At 33.5% G+C, this 20,749-nt stretch overlaps 1 protein-coding gene across 5 annotated transcripts in view; it reads left to right on the top strand.

Annotated features, from left to right (window-relative positions):
* The window catches only part of LOC129922789 (dynein axonemal heavy chain 6-like), a 51,417-nt gene that overhangs the window by 14,511 nt on the left and 16,157 nt on the right, over window positions 1-20,749 (top strand). For all 5 annotated transcript variants that reach the window (XM_056010096.1, XM_056010098.1, XM_056010099.1 and 2 more), the window contains 15 exons: window positions 2,837-2,962; window positions 5,906-6,015; window positions 6,135-6,297; window positions 7,188-7,270; window positions 7,550-7,757; window positions 8,810-8,942; window positions 10,196-10,389; window positions 10,475-10,660; window positions 12,520-12,692; window positions 13,055-13,235; window positions 13,763-13,942; window positions 15,388-15,494; window positions 16,366-16,495; window positions 17,037-17,189; window positions 19,228-19,392. In XM_056010096.1, coding sequence (XP_055866071.1) covers window positions 2,837-2,962; window positions 5,906-6,015; window positions 6,135-6,297; window positions 7,188-7,270; window positions 7,550-7,757; window positions 8,810-8,942; window positions 10,196-10,389; window positions 10,475-10,660; window positions 12,520-12,692; window positions 13,055-13,235; window positions 13,763-13,942; window positions 15,388-15,494; window positions 16,366-16,495; window positions 17,037-17,189; window positions 19,228-19,392 — 2,292 coding nt within the window. The remainder of the gene's footprint in view (window positions 1-2,836; window positions 2,963-5,905; window positions 6,016-6,134; window positions 6,298-7,187; window positions 7,271-7,549; window positions 7,758-8,809; window positions 8,943-10,195; window positions 10,390-10,474; window positions 10,661-12,519; window positions 12,693-13,054; window positions 13,236-13,762; window positions 13,943-15,387; window positions 15,495-16,365; window positions 16,496-17,036; window positions 17,190-19,227; window positions 19,393-20,749) is intronic.

Consider the following 20,749-nt stretch of genomic DNA (forward strand, 5'->3'; position numbering starts at 1 on the left):
GCATTAGAAAGAAAATGTGATTCTCAAATATCTATGATCATTAACATTCACTCAAGTCTTCAATTGAAAAACTTGACTTGCATTTTTCTAGAAACTACCACTTAAAAAATATGAAGCAAACTAATCTTCAAACAAATAATGTTTACTATTTAAGTAAACAAACAAAACTCAATAGTTAAAATTGTTCTTAAAAAAATATTAATATTGACACTTAATACAAATAGACATACAAGAAATGTTTAATTTAGAGCAAAACAAATTTGAATATTTTGTAGCAAAATATTTTGTCAACAAGTTACAATTAAGTGTAGCATCTGAACCATTACAACAAGAAAGTTCTTATTCATTTTACATTGGTGTTTTATCAAAAGGACTTGATTACATAGGTTTGACATTGCTATTTTATTGCCCTAAACACATATTATATAGAGGTTCCTCTTTCTGAACTTGTGATCTATAAAGGCAGATGAATAAAACTTGTGTTGCCTGATCAAGCAGTATTTACTCCAGACTGTCATCTTGATGCCCCGGGTTCAAACTCTGCGCACTGGTTTCCCCTGTCAACCTGAAGGAGGTGGGGGCTAGGAAATAAGGATATTCTATTCTGAAGTAACATCTGAAACATGTTTAACAAACAAGCTTATCTGTTTCTATAACCAAAGGTTAACTAGGGTGTCACGTGGCCAGCACAATGCCAACTGCCTTTTCTGTACCTATCATATATCAGGTACCCATTAGAGTTGGGTGCACTCAAGGCCTCAAAATAAATCATATATCAGGTACCCATTAGAGTAGGTGCACTCAGGGGCATCCAAAAATCATATATCAGGTACCCATTAGAGTAGGTGCACTCAGGGGCATCCAAAAATCATATATCAGGTACCCATTAAAGTTGGGTGCACTGAGGGGCCTCCAAAAAATCTCAAAATTAAAACTCTTCACTGTTTTTCAAACTTGAATCACTCTCATCAGTTTGAAGCCAAGTGCTTCATCATTTGACTATCATGTCCCACAAATTTTGTAATAGTTTGAGTATTTCATTTACAGGACAATGTATCTAAAATGTGTGTAGAAATTCATATGAGTGTTACAGAAATGTCAGAGAGATTCTTCACCGAGCTAAAGCGTCGTTATTACACCACACCCACTTCCTACCTTGAGCTGATCAACCTGTACATTACCATGGTACAAGAGAAAACAAGGTACACTAATTTCTTCTAAATAAATATAATTTGAAAGAAGTGATCATAAATTGCACTTCCTATTAAATCCTAGAATAGAAACTACCGTCTATTGTTCTAATATTTCAAAATAAAAATGTCAGTTCTTCCTTATAAATATTTTTTTATTAAATAAAGCCAGACTTATTTCACATTTTTGGATGTTATTAATGTAAAAAAAAACCATTTATCTTGGATTGTACTAAATCTTGCTCTTCCTTTTCAACCATTGCACAAATCTATCCTTTTCAGAGAGACTCTTCTCAGCCCTTTAATCTTTCTCTATTTTTTTATCCTTAAAGTAATGTTCTTTTGCTTGACTTTGACATAAGTATATATTATTGGTTTAGAATAAGTTATTAGATTTGTCAAATGAGGTTAGTTAAAAATAGCTAAGTTGTAGTAGAGCTGATGGCTGTAAATATAGTAAGCTAAATCTGGATATAACGGAAGAAGTTTGATCTTTCTATCTAAGTTATGACTGTCACTAAATGGTTCATCTCCTTGGTTCTGGATGCACTGATATATATTGCTGGTGGCTAATTCTTAATGCTTATTCTAATTTAGTCATTTTTTGTGCTACTATTCTATAGTGCAGTTGCAGGTCACAGCTGGGACTGTGTAGCCATGTAAAATTTTGTACTCCTCATTAATCTTTGGACTCAAAGAAAAAGCCTTACTATTATTATAGTGTAGTTGTATTTAAAAGGGATAGTTCAAATGGTATCATTATAAGTGTCCACAGACATCAATTAGTTTTTTAGACATATTTTAAAGCTAGGATTATCTTTAGTCATAATAAAAGTAATATATTTGTTACTCAGACATCTTATAATGTAATCAGGATCAACTAAAGAATACTAACGTATTAGATTAGGCTGTAGAAAATGTTAATAGCTTTACTCATTGTCGCTGCCTGGTTCTGGTTGTAGGCGTTGCGACGCGAATGTGTCCGAGTGTTGTAGATATTGCTGTAATGTTCTTTAATTAAGTACTTTCTCATACGCACTAGATTTGCAGGTGCGTGAGTACACTAGCACAAACATTCTGAATTATTAATAAACGCTCTTGTAGCAGACAAGAATTTTATTACATATAAGATATAGATCTCAAAAGATATTGGTGACTTCAGCCATCACAAAATATAAACCAATAAAATACTGGCTGCTCATGCCATGTAGAATAAGTAATCACATCAACGAAATGTTCACAATGTAAGTTCGAAGAAATCTCTTAAGTTAACACTAGATCAAGAATCTCTTCCAGTGATAGGCTTGTCCACTCTTTGATGTTGTCTTCCATTCACTTTCTTTGCCTCTTCTTTTTCCTGGTACTGTTCCCTGAACAATTGCAGTGTAATAAAATTCACTGATAATAACAATTATAAGTTGAGTGATTATTTAAGTTAATATTTGATGTAGAAACCAGTCAACATTTAAGAACAAAAGACCTCCATCAGTATTTCAATGCACTAATGAGATTCTAGGCTGCTTTTGATCTATTTTAGTATGTTCTGATTAGGCTCAGAAATGGCTGCTGTGGATTGTTTCAGAGCTCTAATCAATATGAAATATTTAATATGTATGGATAACAGTTTCTTTCAATTTATCAATCAGGTTCAGAAACAGGTGGCTATCGATGAAGCAAAAGCGAAAACAACTGCTGAAGAAACTCAGGCTATAGCAGATGATGCTCAGCGAGACTTGAACGAGGCGCTACCTGCGCTGGAAGTTGCAGAGAAAGTAAAACATTTTTATAAATTACAGACACTCTTTCTAAACAGAAGAGAGTTATAGATTAAGCATATCCATTTGTTAATCTAGTCATGTAAGTTAATAACAGACTTAAACTCACCTAAGTCTTGATTGCCCTGGATGATTCAGGCAACATGTTCCTTGCTGCAATAGCAATAGGGAAGAAACACTTGTACCAATTGTCCTACCAGATGGAATAAGAAATGTTACTTGTTACTTTATCTTTGTGTCTTTTGGAGTATTTCATTAGGTTGTGTTTTTGTATTTATAAGTTATGGTTAAGTGTTTTATGTATTATTATTCCATCCCATCCCATGGAGGGCTCTGGCCTGTTTCAACACATCCTTCCATTCAGATCTCTCCTGGGCCCTTCGTCTCCACGCTCTAACCCCAAACTGTGAAAGATCTGCTTCCACATCATCAATCCATCGCATTCAGGGTCTGCCTTTGGGTTGCCTGCCTTTTGTTTTTTGTCTGTATACGATTTTCTCTCCTCTGTTATCTGACATTCTTTCAAGGTGACCTGCCCAACATAGTCTGTTCTTTTTTTATTTCGGTCACTATTGGTGGGTCTTCATATAATTGATATATCTCTTGGTTAATGTGTGTCCTCCACCCAGTTTCATCCTGTATGGCACCATAGATTTTCCTAAGAATTTTTTTTCCCAAGTATTAATTAAATTTTCAGATGTCTTAGTCTGTGTCCAGGTCTCACTTCCACGCATTGCTGCTGGTCTTGTTATGGTTTTGTATATTATTTTCTTGGTTTTCCTTGAAAGAATGTATTATTACTTTACTTTTTAATCTTCTGTCATTCACAAAGTGTCATTACATGACAAGGTAGTAGTTCCTTCTCTGTCATTAAAAAATGATCTCATTTTCTTTTAACTCAAAAACTGCTAGGGAAGATTATCTTCATTTGAAAAACTGGATGCACACATGGCATGAAAAGGTTGGGTATCTTGAGAGTTGCCCAATTTGATAAAAAAAAAATTTGCGAGAATGTTCTTTACTGATGACCATAATCTCCTTGTCTTCAATCTCATAATACTGCCATACACGGCTTCATGCCATGAGGTGCAATAATAAATAGCATTTCACAGTCATAAATGTCAATTTCATTTTCTTTGTGGGATCTCTTGAGAGTTGCCTATATATCACTTGGGAGCACTTTCCAGCTCATAGCTCCACATAAAATGTCATTTGGGGAGGCAATTTTCAGGCAAAAGAACTACATGTTCAGCCCCTCATAGTTCTGACCTTTTTGCTGTGGCAAAAGATCTTAAAATCTCATATGTAGTCAAACATTTTTCACTGGTTAAGTTTTTAGACATCAGAGATGGTAAGAGTTCAGCTTTTTGATGTGACTGGAACATAAGGTCCAGGAATCTGAAGCATAGAAGGACTACAGTATTGTCAATTTTTAATTTTTGTACAAGTGCTTAGTCTTCTTGACCATACTTGTTTTTAAAGTCTGAGGCACTGTGGCATGCAACAAGGAAGTCTACCTCAGCATATAGGCTGGCATTTAGTTACCAGATAGACAAACATTTTTATGCTTACTAGTTTCTGGCCATCTTTAAAAATGTCTTGTTTCTTGGCAATTTTATTGGGAGGAGGTTGGTACAGAACTTTTGTCTTTGCTGCATTGATATTGAAGCCAAAGTTTTTGCTTTAGTGAAGAGGGTCAAGCTCTTTTGAAGACCCACTATATTTGAGGGAAGTAAAGTGCAGCCATATGTGAATAGCAGATCTCTGATTTAATCATATTTGACTTTTGCCTTTGCTATAAGTCTCTGAGATTTGTCTTGTTTTATGCTGTTTTTTTTTCAAATTTTAAACACATAAATAAATTTTAAATTTCATATTAACCACTTCATTAAAATTTTAAACACCTAATGTTAAGTTAAATTTAAACTTTAAAAAACTATATATATGTGAACTAATGAAACTCTCAGAAAAGATCTACACATAACCACTATGCATATGAAGTATTGATAACTGATCACCCTAGAAGAGTTGATTGCTGGAAAGCACTGAAGAGTTTAATGCTGGGGAAACAATACATTAATTGTATTAAACTCATGAGCTCTACCACATTTTCTCATCTTCTTCATCTACTCAGCTTAGCTGTAGGCTCTCTGCAGTGGCATGCTGTTCTTCCTAGTTGTTCCACACTGCCTTACAGAGTGTTAGTTATTCTAGGTTGTTCAGTTCAATTAAATTGTGACATTCTATAAGAAAATAATTGACAGTCTTGTAAGAAGATGACTACATCCTACGCGTCATGCATTTAGTCATGAGTATTAACCTGTGACCTAAATTCTGCTAAGTCACTGATTTTCTTGGCTAGATCAGGCAACCCATTCCAAGCTCTAATAGCACTGGGGAAGAAAGAGCATTTGTACAAATTTGTCATAGCATATGGAACAAGGAATATGCCTTTGTGTCTTTCTGAGTATTTTATTAGGTTTTGTTTTTGTATTTGAAGATTCTGGTTCAATGTTTTATGTATAATTGATTCCTTACTTTTGAATCTTCTATCCTGAAGGCTTTCTAAATTTAGTGATTTTACTAAAGGTGTTACTCTAGTCAAATGTGAATATTTGTTTGTTATAAATCTCACTGCTCTATTTTGTGTCTGTTCCAGTTTCTTAATGTTTTCTTGAGTTGAGGGGTCCCAAACAGAGGATGCATATTCTATTATGAGCTTAACAAACATTTTAGTTATGCTTAATGCTTTGTTTGATTTTTTTTGATAGTTTAATCAATATGGGGATTCCATGGCAGTTTTTCATTTATCATAACACCTAAGTATTTTGCGTTTTTAGTCTGTGTTACTGGTTAACCATGAGTAAGATAAGTGGAATTTATTTGTTTTAGTTTTTATAATAAGAATGACAATGATCTGTTATGACTCTGCGCTTTCAGGCTTTGTTAGCACTAGACAAAAATGACATTGCTGAGATACGAGTATTTACCAAACCTCCAGAACTTGTTCAGACAGTTCTAGAAGCTGTTGCCATACTCTTAGGCAACAAGTAAGTGGAATAAACAAACGAAACATTAATGTTTTATACTTGGTGAACGTCTAATGACCGTGACCTTCAGTAATTCATTGCACTAAAATGTTGATTGCATATGCAATAATTTCTTTCAGGACAGACTGGGCGAGTTGTAAAGCCATGCTGGCAGACACAAACTTCTTAAAAAAAATGTATGAATATGACAAAGAAAATGTCCCAGCCGCCAAGCTGGCTAAAGTCAGGAAATATACATCCATGCCAAGTTTTGTACCTGACGTTGTAGCCAAAGTTTCAAAGGTAACTAATTTAATTGTTAAATAATTTCTAAAAGTCATTAAATTATTTCTAAAAACTCATTAGACTGGATAATGAAAAGGTAAAAAGCTGGCAACACATGCATTAAATGGACAAAAAAATGGAGGATCTAGATTTCACAATATGATATCTGCCTCCAAAAACTACAACATGCTCATATAAAATTAAACAAGATCATTATAGAAGTGGAGAAAACTGGTTTAAAAATCAATGAAAAGAAAACTCAGGTGTTGAGAATAAATAAAACCAAGAAAAACCACAACAATGTCAAGGAGAAAACCTAGTAGAAAGAGATGATATTGTCTATATTAAAAGCAAAGAGGGATGATTAACATACATGTTTAAAATTAGATCAACTAGGCTAGTCATGTGTTTAATATTCTACAGAAGATCTGGTGTTAAAAAAAACAACTGTCACTACACAACAAAATGTGAATGTGAAATCATTTCTTTTATTTGGTTCAGAGACTTGAAGAGTAACACAGTCTAACATTCACCCACAAATGTTGTACTAATAAAATGATCTGTCTAATAAGTTAAGCCCACAGTATGTCAAAACAATTCCACTTTTCATTGAATGTTGTTTTGTTTGTTTTTTTGCTTCTTTTTTATTTGCCAACCAGCAGTCTTCTAAGCAGAAAAACAATTTCTGTATTTGGTGTGGAAAAAAATGTCTATAGATGCATTATTTTTTTTTTTTTAGTAGACATTATATTTTGTAATCACATTGTTTATGGAAAAGTTTCATAGTGAATGTACATCTTAAATCATTAACTACTTACCTGAAAATATTTGTGATTTAATGTTTTGAAGATTGTTATAACCACAGAGTAATGATGGAATGTTGTTTGATAAATCTATTCTTCGTCCAGGCTTGTAAAACTTTAGTCCTATGGGTTCGAGCAATTGATGTTTACTCTGCTGTAGCTAAACAAGTTGAGCCAAAGAAACAAGCGTAAGTAATTAGCAGTCAAGGCATTAAATAATTAGCAGTCAAAGCGTTGCTATTTTTTAAATCATTCTAGGTCTAAGTAAAAAAATATTCAATTATATTTGTTTTCTTAGACTTGTTTTAATACAACTTTAGTGGTCATTAATTAGTAAACTTTGTACTAAATCATAATGATGTCACTTTGACAGTGGAACATGGGATATATATATATAGTATTATTACAGAAGTATATGTATAGTTGGTATATTATTATTACAAGATGTATTATCTCTTCCTTGTCAGACTGGCTGAGGCTCAAGACATTCTCAATGAGGTTTTAAGTGTCCTCAAAGCTAAACAAGACCAACTGGCTGAAGTGGAGAAACAAATTAAAAATCTTCAGGCTGTCTTTGACAAGAGTATGGCTGAAAAAAAAAGTTTGGAAAGAAACATGGCTGTGACTGCCGCCAGATTGAAACGCTCTTCCAAACTGACAACAGCTGATGAACAAGTAGGTTATTTTAAAATCTATGAGAACTATTATAACATTAAAATATGATTCTTAGTCAGACTTGGCCTACTGGGCGTAGTTTTTATAATATCAAAGATAAATTGAAATGATCAAACAAAAATATCACCTTGAGGAATAAATTAACGATTTGAAAATATGTGCATTCATTCACTAAAACCATATTTCCATACTGGAGATGAGACATGCATGGCACACAGTCTTAGAAAGAAGTGTGAGACTACAATGATTTTGTCACTTTTTTGGTGTGATTTTTTTTTCATATTTCTACTTTAAAAAAATATACATTTCAATAGCTCAACTATCTTTGAAACAACATCTCAATCTCATGATTTCATGTTTAAATAAGGATGGGACATTACTAGAAACTCATTTAGTTCTCATCTTTATCATTGAAATATTTATTCTCTGCTCCTTGAAATATTTATTCTCTGCTCCTTGAAATATTTATTCTCTGCTCCTTGAAATATTTATTCTCTGTTCTGCAAGGTTGTTAAAAGTGGTAATGGATATAAGCACTCCACTACCTAAAAAATACTTTCAATGGCTTTCAGATAGCCTCTGACAAACAGCCTCTACCCGTTAGATGTTAGATATGGGAGAAATGTTATCACTAACTGGGGAAAATGTGTAACCAGTGCCTAAACCAGTAAGCTTCAGGCTTAAGGGGCTCATTAGCCTTGGTTGGCTACCCACCTAGGAGAAGGAAAACTGAATTCAAACCTCTGCTGCCTTGCGGCTATACCCAAATATGTGAAAGGCTTTGGGAGTCTATCTTGAGGAAAAATAAGGAGCAGACAAACCTTAAGGCAGTTTGCAGAGCCTGCGCCACCGCATTTCGCATTCTGTATCAGCACTTGCTGTTCCTTTGGATTCATCAGCTGTGCTGAGAAATTGGAAAATAGCTGTTTGGGTTACATTGTTCCAACCATAACTAATGCCCAGGCATTCATCTCATTTCTCATTTCCATAGTAATTTTGCAACTGAAAGAGGCCATAGTATTTGTTCTCTTTCTACATCATGTTTCTTATAGGTTCGTTGGGAGGAAAGTGTTGCCAACTTTGATGTACAGTTGAAAAATGTAGTAGGAGATGTTTTTATAGCAGCAGCTTGTGTAGCTTACTATGGAGCCTTTACTTCTACTTACAGGCAAAAACTTGTAGAAGGTAAGTCTAAACATCAAAAACAATGTACTTTTAAAATGTTTAGATACAGACACCCTTGAAAACTAGTACCATTGAGAGAGAAAACTGGTCGTGTGGTATGCCTTTAGAACTGTCATCAGTTTGAACCCTTCCCACTGCTGTCTGCTTTGGTTCTCAAGAAGTTTAGATTGGTACATGATAATCTTAATTTCTGAATGAATGTCCAAAACTTAAAAAACAAAACCTTTATTAATGCAATGTCTGCTTATACCATATTAACTGATTGTTTTTTGACTAGCTTAAGTATTGTGTTGGATACATAAATAAATTTTTTAGACCTTTGTAGCAGCTTTTGATTCATTTCAGTTGTAAGTTTTCCTAATTGCCCATTAATCTTGATACATGGCAACTAATCATCCTCAATAAGAAAATATGAAAAGTACAAAATGAATTAGGTTTTGAAAATGGTGAAGGCTGTTTCTAAAAAATGTTTATAAAATGTTTTACATGTTACGGATGTTCCTTCAAAGATAAAGATAATCTACTTTCTAGTCCAAACCTCCTGCTTTCTGCTTTTGAATTGATCTTTTGAGACTGTATACCTTCCTGGCCAAACATCAAATTATACAAACTTCTTGTTCTCATAACTCTTGAAAATATTACTAGGTCTAGCTTGATTTTTCATTATTTAGTTATGCTTTACTCTCAGATATATGATTTAGTAGTTAGAAACAAAATATTTTACATCAATTATTATTAACTTAGAAGGCGCCGTGGCTGAGCGGTAAAGGGCTTGACTTCCTAACCGTTGTCCGGGGTTTGAATCCTAGTGAAGACTGGGATATTTAATTTCAGGATCCTTGGGCGCCTCTGTGTCCACCCAGCTCTAATGGGTACCTGACATTAGTTGGGGAAAAGTAAAGGCGGTTGGTCGTTGAGCTGGCCACATGACACCCTCGTTAACTGTAGGCCACAGAATCAGATGACCTTTACATCATCTGCCCTATAGACCACAAGGTCTGAAAGGGGAACTTTACTTTACTATTATTAACTTAACTGTATCTTGTATTTCTCACATTTAATTATTTGTTAAAAACTTTTAGAAATATTTATATTAAGAAAGAACATTTTTAAGAAAATAACATAACCTAAATATTACCACAACGACCAATTGATATGACTGAAATACTCTGATGTATCTAGCATGAATACTTAGATTCATTATAAGACATTTGAATGTATTTAATAATTTGGATACAAAAACTTTTCTACAGGTTGGACTAAACGATTGATTGAGCTTCAAATACCTGCAACAGAAAATATGACTCTTGTGTCAGTCTTGGCAGATATATATGAAATTCGACAATGGAATGCTGACGGTCTGCCAAGAGATGCTGTGTCAATTGAAAACGCTGTTCTTGTAACTAAAGGTCGCAGGTGGCCTTTGATGATTGACCCACAAGAACAGGTAAAGTTTCTAAGTAAACAAATAATGTTTCTAGTATGTACTTGTATTGATTAAAGCTGAGTATTATTGTTGACACTTCTTTCAGGCCAACAGATGGATCAGAAATAGAGAGGCTCTAAATAAGCTTAAAATTATTAAATTATCAAATTCCAACTTTCTGAGAACACTGGAAGCTTGCATAAGAGCAGGTTTACCTGTTTTGATGGAGGATGTTGGTGAAGCTTTGGATCCAGCACTAGAACCTGTCTTGTTAAAACAAACCTTTAAACAGGTAACATTTTTCTATTACATCTAAACATTTAAACACTTTATTGTATACCAAAATTTTCTCTGTGTGTGTAAAAGCTGTGTTTGTAAAAGCAAAAAGGTTTAATGATGGAGTAATGTCTCCTGACTTGTTACAACTTCACGTAATCTACCCTTGGACTCCAATATGTTTTGAGGGTTTGGTCAGTGCAACATTCAATTCATTTCTCCATCTATAACTAAAGTGCTTTACATGACAAGTAACATATCAAGCTTTAAACTCCTTTAGGTATTTGAACCTTTTATGTAACCTTATTGACTTTTTCAGTTATATATTCATAAGTAAGGTCACTTTTATCAAATTTGACACTATGAAAATGCTTCATTTCTAAGGACTTAACATGTTTCTTTATAAGAGTAGATCCAAAAATTTTGACTTTTTTGGGGTGCCTAATTAGGTAAATGTGAAGTAAAGCTATTGCTTGTTTTAATCCCAGGATTCTCAAAGAGATGCCCAGAACAGTGTTAATGCAGAGTGTTCAGATGCAAATGTATTGTTGAACAGAGAGGAAAAAAAATGTTACTGTAATCTTTTAGAACACTAATCTTGGTTGCTGAAGTTATCAAAATATATTTTGTACAAAAATAAATAGTATAGTGTTGTAGGTAACTGTGAATGAAAAAATGCGAGGCTAAAATGATAATACATAAAAGGTTAAGGATGATTTTATGGAATGCCTACCCCCTTCCCATTTGCCAATGCTTTCAATGAATTTCTTAGTGTTGTATCTGGTCTCCTTAGTGGTTGTCTTGGAATGTTCCTGGTTTTTTTTTAATAGAGTATATGTAGTCATAACGTATTTCCAATTAGAAAATTATTTTCTGGTCAGAGCCTACTTGTTATATTATAGCAGAGAACAGATCATCTTATCCTATCTTGTCTGCTTACCATATTCCTTTGTAGATTGAAATCTAGATAATGATATTTTAAACATTCTCGAATATCATTCTCATTATAACTATGTTATGGGCTGATTTATGATAATTTTTCTTTCCTTTTCTAAGGGAATGAACTAAGTTTTATGTTTAGGCTCACAATAGATTTTATTGGAATTATAAGAAAATATAAGATGGAGTTCATTTGCCCCTGAGTCCACCCAACTCTAATGGGTACCCGACTTTAGTTGTGGAATGTAAAAGCGGTTGGTCGTTGTACTGGCCACATAACACCCTGCTTGTTAACTGTTGGCCATAGAAACAGATGACCTTAACATCATCTGCCCCATAGATAGCAAGGTCTGAAAGGGGCAACTTTACTTTTACTTAGCTCCTGTCTCATGTTTACAGGAAATATTCAATGAACAGCTATTTGGATGTAATCTTTAAAATTAAAACAAAAGTTAGTTTATCTTGTAATATTTCTAAAAGTAATGAAGTCTATTCACATGTAAAATATTTCACATGTTCCTTCAGATTTGATGGTAATTTCATCCTAACCAAACCTCTCGCTGAACTGTAGGATATGAATCTGGTACTATTGAGACCATCCGAACAACAGTCCAGCCAGCATATCACACTACCTGACTCCCATCAATTAAATAATAAGGACAAATTTTAGCATGAATAATATTATAATAAATGAAATGACCATAAATAGAATCATGATGAATCAACTAGTAATGAATGAGATTATTATAAATAAAATCAACATGAGTGAAATTATAATTGAATTTGCCATGAATGAGCTTAAAAGGAAATTGGAAGGACAGAACTTGCAGTTAAAAACTAAATTTTCAAAGTGATACCCAATGTATAGAGTTTTAGGCCAACATTCTGATTTAATAAAAATTACTTTTTAATCTTTTTTTTCGTTGTCTTTTTCAGGGTGGGCGTGTGTTGATTCGCTTGGGGGATAGCGATATAGACTATGATCGAAACTTTCGCTTCTATATGACCACCAAACTTTCTAATCCACATTACTTGCCAGAAGTCTGCATCAAAGTAACAGTTATCTATTTCACAGTCACCAAGAAAGGCCTTGAAGATCAACTTCTTAGGTTGAAAATTTCTTTCGCATCTATTTTTTTTTTTTCTTGTTACATACATTTTATTTTAGCTCTGGCTTAACATCCAAAGCATTCTTTCAAGACTAAATTAACCAGTCGAATTGTTAAAAAGTTTAAAAAAAAAAAAAATAAGATTGGTTAAACTAAATACATTACAATTTTTATTACTACTATAAAATCTACTTTTATGTAAATGTTGTTTTATTGTTTTGATTATGAAAATATATAATTTTTTTGGGAATACAATCTGTTTTTAAATAGACTAATTTTTAACTAGGAGCAGTAAAAATTTCAACTAGTTACATTTAATAGGTCAGACATGAAAAGGTTGTTTTTCTTTCTATTGGTTGTAGTGATGTTGTCAGTTTAGAGAGACCAGACTTGGAAGAACAAAGAAATGAACTCATCATGAGAATCAATGCTGATAAGAACCAGCTGAAATCTATTGAAGATAAAATTCTGAAGTTACTTTTTGAATCGGAAGGAAATATATTGGACAATGAAGAACTTATCAATACATTGAATGATTCTAAGGCAAGTATCACATAGGCCTTGAAATGTGAGAGTTTCACATGTGTGAGTTTCACTTGTTTCCATTGGTAATGTGGGTGTTTATGACCATTAAAGCATCAATCAAATGTCCCAAGTACATCTTGAGGATCTCTCATTCCTTATATCTCTCGGCAGAAGTAACACAGCACTAAAATATTTTTTTTTATAATTCCAGTAGCAGAGTTTAATATATAATAATGATCATATAATTATAATGTGATTTAGAAAACAAAGATGTAGAAGACTAGAAATCAAATAGAAAAAATACCATTATGTTTTGTTAGACTTGGTTCAAGAAAAAACAATGTGCATAAGGTTAAACAAAATTCTAATAAGATTAAGATGGGTCTGACAATATTACCAGAAAATTATATCATGAGGGTGTCTACCAATAAATTTTACTGCTATTGGGAAAAAATTGGTTTTAGTTGCCAATTTAAAGTAAAAACATCAAGTAACAGTGTATTTCTGATCAACTTAAAGAAAAATATTGAATGGTTTCTTGACAGGTCACCTCAGCAGTTATCAAACAAAGACTTGCTGAATCCGAAACAACAGAAGAAAAGATCAGTGTAGCCCGGGAGAAATATCGCTGTGTTGCTGAGAGGGGTTCTGTTATGTACTTTGTGGTGTCTGACATGGGGGAAGTAGATCCCATGTATCAATTCTCTCTCAAGTATTTTAAACAGGTAAAGGAATAGATAAGCCATAAAATCATCACATTAGTATGTGTACTTTACATTCTTAAACCAATAAGTATTGATCTTAGTACCCAAAGTTGATCTCTTTCAAATCGCAGTGGGCCCATGTATAAATATAAATTTTAAACTTTACCCATATTTACTTAATATACACAAGTATTTAAAAATGATATTGTTATAAATGAACTTATTGATGTGGGTAAGGTTAGATGTGCATATGACACGCTCACACAGGTGACAGAAGCCAGCTTACTGCTAGCAGTGAACAGGGATGAGGGACGGCCCTTCAGGGACACTCTACTTGAAAATAGGTTGTGATGTGGTCATGTGATTTGTCTAAAAAAGGTCTGGGGACATTCTGTCATTTCCTAGTAGGCCTTCAGGGGCCCTTTATAAAGAGTAGAGGTGGCAGAGTCAAGATAGTCTGGTGGAGTCCAGTATGAGTTCAGGACAAAACAGATAGTCTAGTATGATTCAATTAAGTAGAGCAGTACCTTTTTGTAAGGTTATCTACAGTGAAGCGCTTGTGCAGTCTTTCAAACTTCCAACTGTACAGTATTTGACATAGTTTATTAGAGTTGATAAAGTACCCGGCAATCTGAGTCCAGTGTTTCCAGGCAGCCAGATAGATAGTCATAACAATTAAAAACAGATAATTTACTCATGTATAAGCACATGTGTTTTTTTCTCATATTCTTTGACAATCAGTATATGTCTTATCCAAAATATCCATTATTTACAGTTAAAGTTTGAGATAGTGTCATTATTAACTAATTTAGAAAATTCATTTTAAAATGTTTAGCTTCTTTGTGTATTGTGTTGCTGATGGGCAGAACCACTTTAAACATTACCCCTGTAAGCCGATAATAATAATAACCTTTATTATCCATGAATGCTTTGCTAGATGGTATATTAGATGACAATGACGCTAACCTGCAACAAATTTTAGCACTGCAGCTATGGTTCTTGACAAGGCTAGATGGGATTCTTCTGTAAAATCCATTGTTTCTTTGTGATTAAAAGAATTAATTACAAGGTGTCAACATTTTTGTCATCTGTGCCTCTGTAATAAATTGATAGGGTTCGAAAACAGGACAAGACAGTAGTAAAAGGACCAAGGAGCCATCTGTATGAGTATGGTGTAGAAATTAGTTTGGTGTATATTTTAGAAAATCTGAAACAAATTTGAAAAATGAAATGATGCTAGAATAGAGTAGTTTTCTCCCCTACACCCACATTACTAATAAAATAAAAAAATAAAAATCTCCCTCCCCATCATCTGATTGTCTGAAAGGAAAATTGATCCAGTCCAAAGTTAGAAAATCATGTCTGAGTTTAATTTGAATTTTAGCCTTTATTTTTCCAATGTTTCAAATGCTTAGGATTCAGTCAGAAACATCTTAACCATTTTATTATTTTAAAATTTTATTCAGCTATTTAACAATACAATCTCAACCAGTGAGAAGTCTGATGACCTTCAAACACGACTGGACATTTGCTTAGAAGAGACTACAGTATGTATTTACAAGAATGTTTCTAGGTAATTCTTGTATTGTTACCTGCATTGTGTCTCATGGTTTCAGTAGTATTGACATTACTGGAATTGGTGTTATGCAAATAAGCACTCCACTGCCTATAAAATGCTTCCAATGTCATGCGTCTCAACTAGCCTCTGACAACTAGTCCAACTCAGATATTGGATCCGGCTTGAACTGTTATCTGTAAAGAAGAGCACTGGTGCTTTAACAAGTAATCTTCACGCAGGAAGGGGCTCCTTAGATTGCTGGCTACCCACCTAGGAGAACGAAAACTCTAATTCAAATCTTTATTCATTGCAGCTATATCCAAACATTGGGAAACTTTTCAGGAGTCAACCCTGAAGAAAAATCAAGAGCCAGTGACCCTTGGGTAGCTTACAGTGCTACACCCTGGCAGAGTCTGGGATGCCGATAAAATTTACTCCTTAACTTTATTGGCATTAACCTTCATTTGGATAGATCAGCTGGTTGGGAGGGGGGGGGGGAGGACTGCTGCGTGTGTGACATGGTTCCAATCATAGCCTATGTATTCATCTCAATTACATGAGACCAATAGTTGTTTCATAACTGAAGGAGGCCATAAAATAATCAAATGTATCTCATAGTGCCTCTAGTATATGGTTTTGTGGGTCATGCTTTATTTTGTAGTATGCTTGGTCCCCTTTCACATCCTTCAGATGCAGATGATGCAAAGGTCATCTGTTTCTATTACTGATGGTTAACAAGGGTGTTCTTAGCTAATGCCAAGTACCCATTATTTATATTGCAAATCTTAAAGAATTCATTAACTAAATTAACTTTGATCTTACTTACAGATTAATGTGACATGTGAAATGAGATATTCCTCTAGTGGTTGCTTTGATTTTCTTTCAGAGGTCTCTTTGAAAAACACAAGCTTGTATTTTCATTTTTGCTTTGCTCAGAGATTATGAAAACTGAAGGGGAAATAACTCCCTTGGAGTGGAATTTTTTTCTCCGTGGACCTATTGGAGGTATAGAGAAGGTACTAGACATTTTGATTAATATTTCTCTTCTTCTCTTATTTCAACTTCATTTATTTTAGGAAATGCCTTCACAGAAATGAAATGACTTTCTAGAGATCCTAGAGATATATAAATATGTTATCATTTTATTATATACATTAGGAATAAAAAGTTTTAAATAATAGTACACTTGTATGGAGTAGTGATTTTCTGTGACCGTGGCTATGTATCGATGATTAGCCTCTTTATGCAGAAAAGACAGAAGAGAAGTTACAAAGGGAAGATTATAAGTTTCAAGAGATGTAAAATGCTGAATGCCACAGAATTTTCTGTACATCTTAAAGATTGTAGCTTATTCAAATCAATTAGATTTGAGAGTTTAAATTTATATAACCATTGAGAATCAACACACTTTGTCACCACTGACAACTTGACATATTTATGGATTATTTAGAATCTCATTGAAAGAGGAAGGTTAAACAATTATAGAACACACAACTTCTATCAAAATAAAAACTTTTTTTCTTTTATTGTAATTAAAAGCCATTACATTTTCTACAGCAAAATGTCCCCAAACCAGAAAACACAACGTGGCTTCCATTAAATGTTTGGAAAATGGCCTGCGAGATGAGTGACACATTTGAAGACTTCCGTTACATCCATTATGATTTGGATAAAACACCTGTATGGATAAGACTGGATGAAGGCCCTGAGGTAATGATAACGATAACAAAATGCATTACCCATATAAAAAAATATTAAAACAATCAGTCTCAATCAAACTGAAGGCTACATATCTTAATAATTAGGACATATCTTCAATAAAGATCATTTCATTCTGTGAAATCTGTCTCTTTAATCTATTTGTACATAATAATGAGAGACTTAACTCTGCAAAGGCATTGTTTTTCTGGCTGATTCAGGCAACCCATTTCAGGCATAGGAAATAAATAGCACTTTTAAGAATTTCTCCTAGCATTTAGAATGAGAAATATGCCTTAATCACTTGTCATATATTAAATTGTTTTATTGTGGTTCTAAATTATACAAAATATTTTACAGTTTGTGGCATAGTAACCATGGCACAAATGGGTTCCGTGAGCCCAGGCTCATTACCAATCTCTTAAAAACAAAATGTGTTTTAATGTTTTGAATTCTTACTTTTATTTCCCATTAATTCTGTGATTATAATTTTTAAATCGTCTGCAGTATATTGTAATTTGATAAAGAAACTGATGGGGCCTCCGTACAGGATGACTAAATTTAGTTTTGTCATTCTAGATTCATTGTTTTAATCCTGTGCCCAAGAGTCTCTTGCTACCCCTTCTGTTTACTCTGTAATGCTAGCCAAACACATTTTCTGTAATAGTATATAGCCTGGTGAGCCAATACACATAAAGCGATGAACAATCAAAATAAGCACTATATTTCTTATGGTCATAAAGAATTCACATTAGTCTGAACACATTTGGATGAACCTATAATAAAATTCTGTCGTTGAAATCATTAATGTATACTGTGTACAGCTCTCTGTACTTTAGTTCCAGTGTTACTGAATTAGACTCAGATGGCAAGTCCAGTCACATTTATTGGGTTGGTTAGTTCTTAGCTTCATATCAGGATTTCCTGACCACAAACTCACGAAGCTCTATTACTATCTTAAAAAGCTGAACACATGGACCAAATGAAGATCGTAAAATTAAGAGCAGATAGTTGCTATCTTTGCACCAAAAATGCAACAGCTTTTGTTGAACCTTATGATGATAATATTCATGAGGTCGAAATGCATTTTATTGATCAAGCCAGTTACCTGATGAAAAAACAACCACAAAAGTGCAAACATAAAAAAAAAACAAAAGCAGAAGATGCAGATTAAGGAGACGCCCACAAAAATTCAGACTTAACAAACAACCAGCAAGCTTGCAGACAAAAGAAACAAGCATGAAGATTAAGACAAGAAACAATTAGCAGAAAATGCAGACATAAGAAAAACACCTTGAAGATACAGACATAAGGAACAACAGGCAGAAGATGCAGACATAAACCTTTAAATTCAAGAGTGTAAATTTGAGCCTCCAACTAGGAACAATTAAGTGACTTGGCATCTTTCACACAAAAATTGTAGTGCTTGTGACAATAACAAAACAATAGTGCCTTGTGACAAAAATAAAGTTTTTTATTTCACTTTCTCTAGTGGGTATTCCCATTTTACATAATGATTTATCAATCTATGTAAGCAATGGACATAAAGTTTATACAATAACTGTTGGAAATAAAGAAAATGAACAAGATAACAATTATTTTGGTGTATGATTAGTTTAGTTCTTTCCTTGTAAATCCTAGGCACAATTTGAACCGAAGGGGGTCTGGGGTGAAGGTTATGAAAATGATTTAATGTATCAGTTGTTGTTGTTATGTAAACGTGTGCTTGTAACTATCCATAAGAATGTGTTCAGCAAATATTAGAGATATGTGTTGTGTAGTCATTCAGTGTATTTTGACTCTATTGTACTATTATGTTCCTAACAGGAGGCAAGAGAAAAAAGTGTTTTTCTTTACAATAACTGTTAACAGAATTTTAAAAAGGCTCATTTTATTAACAAGGATGTATTTTATATTCAGCTTGACTTGGGCCTTTAGGTCTAGGTTTTACAATGTTATGAATGCAAGAAGCTTGTGAAAGTTTCTGCGTTTTAAAATTGTATAGATTATAACTGAGAAAGCATGATTTTTTTTATATCAAAAACTTTAGGTTCGAGCCAATCCTCCTCCGGAGCGCTATCTCTACGCTATCTTGGATCCCCCTGAATATAACGATGGTGATCTGCCTCTTCCAGATAGAGTTAATGGAAATTGGAATGATCGCCTGACAGCTTTTCAAAAATTAATGTTTGTTAAAGTTTTCCGTGAGGAAAGGGTGAGTTTTCAATTAAAAGTTTTGTTGTGTGCCCAAATGAAAGAGCATCATACTCACGTCTTACAAACCAGTACATAGACCTACTATTCTAACTGTGAAACTGGCAAATGGGATCAAAGGATCTTGCGCCATAGCCTTAAGTTTTCTTACCTTGGTCATAGTTTAAATATTAGATCTATGTTCTGCGGCACAGGTTCTCTGTAAAATCACATCACATCTTAGATCCCTGGGTTAGGGCAGTCAATTGGATAATCTAGATCTATGGCCAGCTAACCAAACTCCTTCCCAGTTAAAGGCTCATTCTGGCTTTTTACAATATGATGAATTAAAAACAATGCTTACACTCACAATGTTCAAATGTTTAAAAGGAGTTGATATTCTCTGTAACATGAATTAACTTAATGTTGAGGTAGAAAGACTAATGGAATAGATCTAGATCTAGATTAATCTAAATTGATACCAGGGTTATCCTTCAATGCTAATAGATATCTTGGGGCTATTGAGACTGTTGATCCATTGAAAATGATAGAAAAAAGTAGCAGTTAGGATCAAAATAATCTTCTAACTATAAAGCACTGTGTGTAAATTTTTTTCAACATAGATATTTTTCTTGGGTTTTATGTGAAAAAAAAATTAATTATATCCTTTTTGGATTTATTGTTAACTTTTATATTATGTCAATTCTGTTTTTATCCTAGACAACATTTGCAGTGACAGAGTTTGTTTCTGAATGTTTAGGGAAACAATTTGTTGAAAGTCCTCCTGTCACATTGCCAGAACTTTATGAAAGTATGTCTAAGACTACTCCACTGGTCTTCGTTCTTTCTCCAGGATCAGATCCAATGACATCATTTCTACGTTTTGCTAAAGATATGGGAGTTCATGAAAAGTAAATACAGACATTTTTTCAATAAATATATTCATTAAATTAGTTTTCTACCATAAATGTCTTCTTTAAATTAAGCTAAATTCTATGGGAATTTAAATATGATTGTTATGGAAAAGAGAAACATAAAGCTTACATGGAGAAACTGCTGCCATTTTTGTGACATCTTTTTTGTCTGGTGTCAGTCTGCTGCCCTTTCATATCAGTTAGTTACTTCTTGAAAATTAAGTTTTAACCAAAACAATTAGCTTCTTTTCAACATAGGGAACTAGATTTCTTTGTAACACTAGCTTTTAATACAAGTAGATCTACATCATCTCATTCACAAAGTCAAGGCTCTAACTCTAGTTAGACTGAGAGTTTCTTATTACAGTGTTCCCCCTGCTTCCTCATTTTCCAAGAGTTTCTGAAATCTCAAATTTACCCATATGACTGAAACAGTTCAGCTTTGTCTTTTCACATTATAGACTT

The sequence above is a fragment of the Biomphalaria glabrata genome, chromosome 14, assembly GCF_947242115.1.
Source record: "Biomphalaria glabrata chromosome 14, xgBioGlab47.1, whole genome shotgun sequence".
NCBI classification, from domain to species: domain Eukaryota; kingdom Metazoa; phylum Mollusca; class Gastropoda; family Planorbidae; genus Biomphalaria; species Biomphalaria glabrata.